Source organism: Silurus meridionalis, chromosome 14 (assembly GCF_014805685.1).
Source record: "Silurus meridionalis isolate SWU-2019-XX chromosome 14, ASM1480568v1, whole genome shotgun sequence".
Lineage (NCBI taxonomy): Eukaryota > Metazoa > Chordata > Actinopteri > Siluriformes > Siluridae > Silurus > Silurus meridionalis.
The window spans coordinates 11,982,728-11,992,415 of record NC_060897.1 but is presented as its reverse complement, the minus strand read 5'-3'; the positions used below and the strand labels follow the sequence as shown (position 1 = coordinate 11,992,415).

Here is a 9,688-nt window from a genome sequence, read left to right as displayed (position 1 = left end):
GCATCAGTTTATTACTGTTTATTACACTCTATATTGTTGTTATCAATTTAGGTAAGCATGAAAATCATAATTAAAGGGATCAACCACATCCCACCTTGTTCCTCCCTCACTTCATCCCTCCTCCTTCTTCTCCTTACTAACATGTATATCAGAGCAGTAGTTCTCCACTTAACTGTGCTGCCAGCTCCATCCTTCAACAGCCACCATGAGCACACACCAATCAAAAACCAACTCAGACACAATCGTGCGTAATTCGGTTAGTGCGTTCGACATAGAACCCGAGGAGGCGGAGACCATAATCCACCGCATGGTCAGTGTGTTTCAACCCTATATCCAACCCTGTATTGCTGAACTTGTGGGTTCGGCGCTTTTCATCTTCACCGGCTGCATGTCCGTCATAGAGAATCCACAGGACACTGGGAGTCTGCAGCCAGCTTTAGCACATGGCCTAGCTCTGAGCATCGTCATAGCACTGTTTGGGCAGATCAGGTATTTACCTGCATGCAGTGATTTGTTTTTATTTTCTGGGTGAGGTTTTACAAGATCAAGAGCTTGTTTAGGATTGAATTTTAAACGAATGCATTTTTTATTACCATTTGGTCCTGTTTCTATTTGATTCCAAATATTTCAAAAAATATTTTTTATGATACACAAGGACAATAAAACACAATATACTGTTAGCTTGCTAGAATTGACCATTTCAAATGATGCAGACATTCATCTGCATGTACTAATCCAAAGTTCTTGTTTCAGTGGAGGTCACTTCAACCCTGCTGTCTCTGTGTCTGTTTACCTGATCGGGGGTCTCAACATCATCTTACTGATCCCGTATATTCTAGCACAACTGTGTGGTGGACTCATTGGGGCAGGTCTTGCTAAAGTAAGTCAGATTTTATTCACCATTGAAAAATCCAGTGTAGCTCCTTGCACTCTACTTATCTTAAAACAACTCCTCTTATCTGGATTTGCTTGCTTCGAGCACGCGCACCGCTTGACATTATCACAAATACCTAAAACTGAGAAACGTTGTAAAGATTTTAGGAGAAAGAATCATAATAACACAATTTTATATTGTCTTTTTTTCCTTTAGAGTATCTCACTACCGCATAATTACTACAACGCATCAGGTGGTGCATTTAATACAATCCAAGAACGAGCTCAGATTGAGCCTGCTATTATAGCTGAGATGGTAATGACGCTGTTCCTGACAATGTCAGTGTGCATGGGTGCGGTAAATGACAAGACACGCACTCTACTCGCTCCATTCTGTATTGGATTGACAGTTGCTGCTGATGTCTTAGCAGGGTGAGTACAGTGTGTGCAAGGGCAGTCACCTTGTTTGTCACCTAAAGTCAGGCAGCTTCAGGTTTTTACTATTTCCTGTATTTCATTATTAAACTTTCACAGGGTTTCTTACATAAACTAATTTTCTCATACATGGTGTATTTAATAAACATGAAATAATGACATTTCAAAGTCAGCTAGTTTAAAGCAACCTGTGCTTGAAGTCAGGAGTAAATACCGACTCACCTTGTCGGATATTTGTTTTTGTGTCTTTTCCTCTTGGCAGCTCCGATATCTACTTTGACCTACACATTTGTTGATAACTCAGACATAATATTTGGTGGTTGGAAAATGAGACGTAAAAGCCCAACTATGAAAGAATGATGGAATTTCATAAAGACCTAAGAGGTTTTGCTAAATCTTACATAGTAATTTGCTGCTAATGTACTGGAACTTAACCTCAGCTTGCAGCTGGTTTTTAGTTCTGATATTATTTTTACTACAGTTTTACAACAATAAAAGAACATTATCTGGCATGACAAATATCTGCCACAAATGCCATTAGGTAGCCAGAATAACTACACTTTCGGAGTATTTTGTCTTCTTTGTAATTATAGCATGTCAGTTATGTACATACTTAGAAAGAAAAACATTGAATCTAGACCTGCGTTTGCATTTTGAACAACTTCCAGTTTTCTTTTCTGAATGTGGTGGTGGCACCATCCAAAAATCCATGTTTCCATATCCATATTTATTTATTTATTTTAAACATAATATTTTTTTTTACATCACCCATTTTTCTGTTGTTGTGGCTTGGAGGGGCATCAGCATTTAATCTTGTATGACATACAATGCTAAAATACATGTACTTCATATTCTAACTTAAGAGCATCTAGAGTCATTTCACACTTTCATTTTCATGTGAATAATCATATACAGATGTAATCCTGATGCTGAGTAAATGCTTTCAGTGTATTTCCGTATCAATCTTTAAGGCTAAAAGCTAAAAGCTCTTAACTATACAAAAAACCCACTGAGGCACCAGTAAAATGAAGCCTTTTTCTAATAAAGTAATTAAGGGAGCAATAAAGACTATTCAGACATTCACAATAGACTAAAGAGCTCCCTTCAGTCAAAAAGGCTGCTGGATCCATTAGACATACAATGAACTGTGACTCTTCCTCTTGTTTCTCACATCATTAACACACAACTACACCAATTTATCAGTCAATGCAATAGTTACAGCACCTTTGATGGACACTCTGAAAATGCTAAACCTTATACTCAAAGCCGCAGGTGACCAGGACCTTCCAGAAACCTTGACTAAAAAACTGTTAGACAAGACAGTTCCCTGCAATTACGATGTCCTGGATGTCCTGTTTATTTAGCTTGCGTTATTTTTCCTTTATATTTCTTATTTTGCAAAAAAGACAAACCTGTCCACGAAAGACATCTAACCCAGATAATGCAACTCACAATGTAATCACCTAAATAACGGAATAAATATTTATTCTAAATACTGATAAATGTAATAATTTAGTGATTAGAAATGCCAACAACACCAATTTTACCACTATTAAGCCCTTTGGGCAAGACCTTTAACCTTCAACTGCTGTATAAATAAGATAAATATAAATGTCAAATTTAATCTAATTAAAAAATAAGTAAATGTCACTCTGAATAAAGGCATCTGCCAAATGCCACAAATATAAATGTACATCTGTAATGAGTATATCAGGGGTGACAGAGACAGGGAGCAGTAAAAAAACTTCCTGAGATGACATGAGAGAGAATCTTTTTTTTTTTTTAATCTATTAAAATAAAAAGTATATGGAAAGTATGATCAGTATGGACATATTGTGAAGACGTCCAAGCATGATAATGTGTATCTCCTGTGTAACCCATTTGTGTTTCGCACGATCTCTTTATGTCTGTATAGGTTTCCTCTGGGTTTACAGGTTTTTTGCCACAAACATACAGTATGGTAGATCAGCTATGATAAATTACCCTGGTGTACATACATGCATATATATATATATATATATATATATATATATATATATATATATATATATATATATATATATATATATATACAGTACAGACCAAAAGTTTGGACACACCTGCTCATTCAAAGAGTTTTCTTTATTTTCATGACTATGAAAATTGTAGAGTCACACTGAAGGCATCAAAACTATGAATTAACACATGTGGAATTATATACATAACAAAAAAGTGAACTGAAAATATGTCATATTGTAGGTTCTTCAAAGTAGGCATCAAGAGAATGCCAAGAGTGTGCAAAGCAGTAATCTAAGCAAAAGGTGGCTACTTTGAAGAACCTACAATATGACATATTTTCAGTTGTTTCACACTTTTTTGTTATGTATATAATTCCACGTGTTAATTCATAGTTCATGCCTTCAGTGTGACTACAATTTTCATAATCATGAAAATAAAGAAAACTCTTTGAATGAGAAGGTGTGTCCAAACTTTTGGTCTGTACTATATATATATATATATATATATATATATATATATATATATATATATATATATATATATACATACAAGTATACAAAATTCTCTGTAAAGGACTGGCCTTTCATCCAGGGTGTCTACATTATGTCTCGTGTTCCACAGGATTAATACATTTATGTTATCTAATTGCTTTATTTGTTTACATTTAACTTAAATCTTGTTCCTTACATTTTTAGCAACCTCATAGCAGATTGCAGCTTTCCAGTTCTCTTGTTTTAATGTATAAAAAGATTCTCTAAATAAACTTGTAAAGTGTGCACATTTCAACATCTGGATCTGCAGCAGCTGCACTTGCTTCAGCCAGAACAAATGTTTACAGCTAAAAGTGCACACTAGAATCAGAGATTTATTCTAAATACTGATAAATGTAATAATTTAGTGATTAGAAATGCCAACAACACCAATTTTACCACTATTAAGCCCTTTGGGCAAGACCTTTAACCTTCAACTGCTGTATAAATAAGATAAATATAAATGTCAAATTTAATCTAATTAAAAAATAAGTAAATGTCACTCTGAATAAAGGCATCTGCCAAATGCCACAAATATAAATGTACATCTGTAATGAGTATATCAGGGGTGACAGAGACAGGGAGCAGTAAAAAAACTTCCTGAGATGACATGAGAGAGAATCTTTTTTTTTTTTTAATCTATTAAAATAAAAAGTATATGGAAAGTATGATCAGTATGGACATATTGTGAAGACGTCCAAGCATGATAATGTGTATCTCCTGTGTAACCCATTTGTGTTTCGCACGATCTCTTTATGTCTGTATAGGTTTCCTCTGGGTTTACAGGTTTTTTGCCACAAACATACAGTATGGTAGATCAGCTATGATAAATTACCCCTGGTGTACATACATGCATATATATATATATATATATATATATATATATATATATATATATATATATATATATATATATATATATATACAGTACAGACCAAAAGTTTGGACACACCTGCTCATTCAAAGAGTTTTCTTTATTTTCATGACTATGAAAATTGTAGAGTCACACTGAAGGCATCAAAACTATGAATTAACACATGTGGAATTATATACATAACAAAAAAGTGAACTGAAAATATGTCATATTGTAGGTTCTTCAAAGTAGGCATCAAGAGAATGCCAAGAGTGTGCAAAGCAGTAATCTAAGCAAAAGGTGGCTACTTTGAAGAACCTACAATATGACATATTTTCAGTTGTTTCACACTTTTTTGTTATGTATATAATTCCACGTGTTAATTCATAGTTCATGCCTTCAGTGTGACTACAATTTTCATAATCATGAAAATAAAGAAAACTCTTTGAATGAGAAGGTGTGTCCAAACTTTTGGTCTGTACTGTATATATATATATATATATATATATATATATATATATATATATATATATATATATATACATACAAGTATACAAAATTCTCTGTAAAGGACTGGCCTTTCATCCAGGGTGTCTACATTATGTCTCGTGTTCCACAGGATTAATACATTTATGTTATCTAATTGCTTTATTTGTTTACATTTAACTTAAATCTTGTTCCTTACATTTTTAGCAACCTCATAGCAGATTGCAGCTTTCCAGTTCTCTTGTTTTAATGTATAAAAAAGATTCTCTAAATAAACTTGTAAAGTGTGCACATTTCAACATCTGGATCTGCAGCAGCTGCACTTGCTTCAGCCAGAACAAATGTTTACAGCTAAAAGTGCACACTAGAATCAGAGATTTATACTATGGTTGCATGTAACCATGTGATCTTTAGTCACCTTTTTCTGTTCCTAAAACAGACACATGATTCAGTAAAGCCTCTAAATGAGCAATATAGACACTTTTTTATTTCACGATTAAATATAGAAGTTATACTGAATATATTTTCTATCACAATTTAGAAAACATATCAAAATGTAATTGAATTTTATTTGGCACATATACAACCATACCCAATATGGCATGCAGTGAAATATCCCTGACAATGATTAATCCCTGACCAATTGCATTTTACAGATTTGAAATAAAAGCATTTCTCTCTAAAGCAATATGAAGATGTATCGGATCTTGTTATTATTTCAAATGCCCATATTATGTTGGTTGAGCTCAGGCAAATGGGAAACGGTTTAATTTTCTGGTGATGTGGCATTGAGCACCCCATTGACACCTGAATAAATATTCACATTTCACACGCTTTCATACATCAACTGCAGCAACTGTGTTTTCAGTCTCACATCAAGTATAGTATGACCCTTCACATTAATTACCATGGGTCATGTGGTTAATCTCCCTCAAGATGTAAAAGCACAGTAACCAAATTACCTACAGCCTATTAGCCACAGTTCGCACTGTACGCTTTATTGGTATGCACTTACATTCAATTTTTTTTCTGTCATTTTGCCCAATACAAATTGAATCGAATGATATTGTCTGCATAGCTTCAAATATTTCTCAGCTCACTGTTTGCCTGCTCCTCACTAAGGTGACTAATGAGAACATTAGCAAATTCATGAAAAATGTCTAGTTGTGTTTGCTATTCTGGGATGACTTTCAAACAGCACTGTGAGCTAAAAATGTGACTCTTTTCAGCTGTCTATAATACAGTAAGACCTTTAAAGAACAGGCAGTGGGTAGCATTCATGGGAGACTTTTGCTGAAAAAAACATAAAGATGCATATAACTGTGATCAAACCTTTTCTAGCTGCCTGTGCTTTTTGCTAATTTGTGTGATTTAGAGGAGCAGTCTCTGGAGCATGCATGAATCCAGCACGTGCTTTCGGACCAGCAGCAGTGGCAAATTACTGGACATATCACTGGATCTACTGGGTCGGGCCCATGACCGGTGCACTGCTCACTGCCATTCTCATTAGGTAAAGATGCATTTATTAACAGGAAGGTTAACATTAAACAGTGAAGAATATAAATCATAAAAAAGATTTTTACAGTTTCTTATTGTATTCCATATTTATTCTTTTGATAATATTGCATGATGCTTTTGTTTTTCCAGGTTGATGCTGGGTGATGAGAAGATTAGAGTGATACTGAAGTAAAGTTGATCAACAGTCATAGACAAAATGTCAATGTAAATAAATGACAATGATACTGCCAATTTGTCATTTATATGGACATCTAAATTTTGCTACTGCGAAATACTCAAAAGCTTGAGTATTTTTGGACTCTAAAATAATTTGAACAGCTTCGGCAGCATTGTACGCTACTTATCCACTACAACATTGTGATTCTGTTGATTGTTGTGTTTTATTTTGTATAAAGCCTGAAGACTGTCCTTGGGCAGAATATTACTTCTTGTCTATTTTTTTTGTTGTTGACAAGTTAGACGTTGGTTTGGTACATTATCTTGTTGATGAATCACAGGCTGTATATTTCTGATGGAACTACATTACTCTGAAATTTAATTTCTTTTTTAAAAACCAATATACAGCAGCAAAATCAGCAAAGCAGGCCCAGGCAATAGCCCTGTAAATTAAATTTGTTTCACAGCACAGATATTAAGACTAAATTGGTAGTTTGATTTCTCCTTCATACTTGTTCTTGTGGTCAGTTTTGCACTAAAATCACTGGCAATGTTAATCATTCAAAGGTCTTGCATTAATCACAGATCGGCGAAATTTCTAAAAGCTAATTGCATGGTATAAGCATACAATATGCTTATTGTGTAAAATGTCTCTGGGTCTTTTAAATTTCAACATATGAATCAGTCACCTGCATCAAAATATTTTCCCTGAGAAAATATTAATTAAATCCTATTTCTGAAATCTGATTTGTAAATTTACTTTAATTAAATATATAACCTCCAGGATTTTTTTTTTACCTTATAAAACCATATGTATAGAATATATCCTGTAATAGCCTCTATTCTTGTCATCACTATAGTGTTAATGAATTATGAATGAATTATTAATGTATTAGCAGTTTCTGGAATTTTGTGGTATAGATGATTGTCATAATTTCATGGTTAAAATCCTATGTAATTAATCTATTTTCAATATGGTTATTTTATATTCAATAAAAGTTGTTATTTGCTTCTTTTATGATTATATCTCTCTTTTCTTATATAACAGAGGTATAATTTATAAAATTATATGCAAAATTCTGAATCAAAATGAACATTTTCATCACAATTAATCAATATAATGACATGTGATGTTACATTATATTTGTGTGTTTGTGGAAATGATAGAGACCGAAATCTTAACACCTCCATAATGGGCACTTTTCGAAAGAAATGCCTTTCAGGTGTTTATAAACTGGCCAAACAATTAGCAGAGCACCAGAGTGGATAGTAAGACACAAATATACTGCAGCTCCCAAGATCACTCAGGCTTCAGAAACAATTGAGAAGTTACTAAGTACCATTTGGACAAGGCAGTGGCATAGATGAGGAGATAAAGCCAGTCCTATGATTATTAGTTTAAGAACTGAATCTTTTATCTGTAGTTACACTGTTAAACATATTTGAACAGTCTATTAGACACGATAATACCATGTCTGGTGGTCACTGCTGCAAATATTAGAAATATTGTCTCTCAAGCTTATCTTGTATAGACAAATGTCAATGAAGGGACAGCTAGAAAGTACAGGGTGAGCTGTCAAGGCATGATTTTCATTTTAAGCAGTTTAGCTGTAATAATAATAATATAATATGAAAATAATATAATATGAAAATAGTGATAAAAGTAAAAAAAAAATGTGGATCTGTTTTTGGATACAGCTAAATCCATTGAATTCAGAACTACACCTCACTTTATCATTAGACATTTTTGAAGAGGTCAAACATAGGAAGTGTGTCATTACAGGAGGTGTATCAATTTATGATTTAGAATGACAAAAAATGAACTGATGTTTCAGATTTAGATAGGTGAAATTCAAATGCATAGGTAAAATTGTAATCCATTATTAAAACCTAGATGTACAGAGCAGTTCAGTTCATTTACTTTAAATTGATTATAGATTTTCATTAACATCTTGGATGTTTTCAAACTTTGTCCAGAGCTTAAAATTGATATATACAGTTAAAGGGGAATGTGTGGATATGATCACTTTTGCTAATGATAATCAAGTATGTTATGGACAGATTAAAAGATGACCATGGGAAGTGTGTAACACAGAACATAGAGCCAGGTGTGATCAATATAGCTGACATGCATTTTGCTCATGTTAAGTCTGGACTATGCTCCTCATTACCTTATGAATTGAAATAAGAAGTATTCGGTCAATGCTTGCTGCAAAACTCAATTACAAATCAAGGATGAAGAGGAAAGGAAGGATTTTCTTCAGAGTTGAGAGAGCCAGTATCAGATTTGGCTTTTGTGTGTGGCTCTGGTTCCTCTGAAGAGTAAGAGCAGTGAAAGGATTGACTGAGTGGATGGCTATCATGCTGTTTCACATTGTGCAGCAGCACAGCAGTGGCCCACATGGGAAAGCTTGGCAGGCGGTTCTCTAAACCAATTAGCCAGTCTGTGGGGAGAACTCCTGCCGGTCTTCCGGGCCAGGGGCACTGCGCTCCCCTGAGATTCCCGGACTGTTCTGCCATGAAACTGCCTCCACTGTGGGAAGTCTGGCAGATGGGGCTACGACTGGAACCAAATGCCCAAGGCTGAGTATAACAATAGTGGATGGACATAAACTAAATAAAGCATTAATTTCCTTAGCTGCCTGACAGATGCATACAGATGTGCTTGCAAGATTCCTGCCAGAACATTCAGTAGTTGGCAGTAAGTAGATGTTGTATCTACAGTTTTGTCAGTGTTCGGAAAAGTCACATACGTACAGTATGTTGAAGTGATAAATGGATTTTACAATTAATTACGGTACAATATCTCTTTTCTATATATGAGTATGGATTTTCTTTC

At 34.2% G+C, this 9,688-nt stretch overlaps 1 protein-coding gene across 1 annotated transcript; it reads left to right on the top strand.

Annotated features, from left to right (window-relative positions):
• Positions 1-205: 205 nt before the first annotated feature.
• Positions 206-6,865, top strand: LOC124397169 (aquaporin-8-like). The gene is made up of 5 exons (XM_046866688.1): positions 206-489; positions 754-880; positions 1,091-1,305; positions 6,551-6,685; positions 6,823-6,865. Exons 1-5 carry the CDS (start codon positions 206-208, stop codon positions 6,863-6,865), a joined length of 804 nt encoding a protein of 267 aa, XP_046722644.1.
• Positions 6,866-9,688: the final 2,823 nt, after the last annotated feature.

Coding starts and splice junctions, on each gene's coding strand:
- LOC124397169 (XM_046866688.1), top strand. CDS start 206: ATGAGCACACACCAATCAAAAACCAACTCAGACACAATCGTGCGTAAT. Junction 490..753: donor GCACTGTTTGGGCAGATCAG/GTATTTACCTGC, acceptor TTCTTGTTTCAG/TGGAGGTCACTTCAACCCTG. Junction 881..1,090: donor TTGGGGCAGGTCTTGCTAAA/GTAAGTCAGATT, acceptor TTTTTCCTTTAG/AGTATCTCACTACCGCATAA.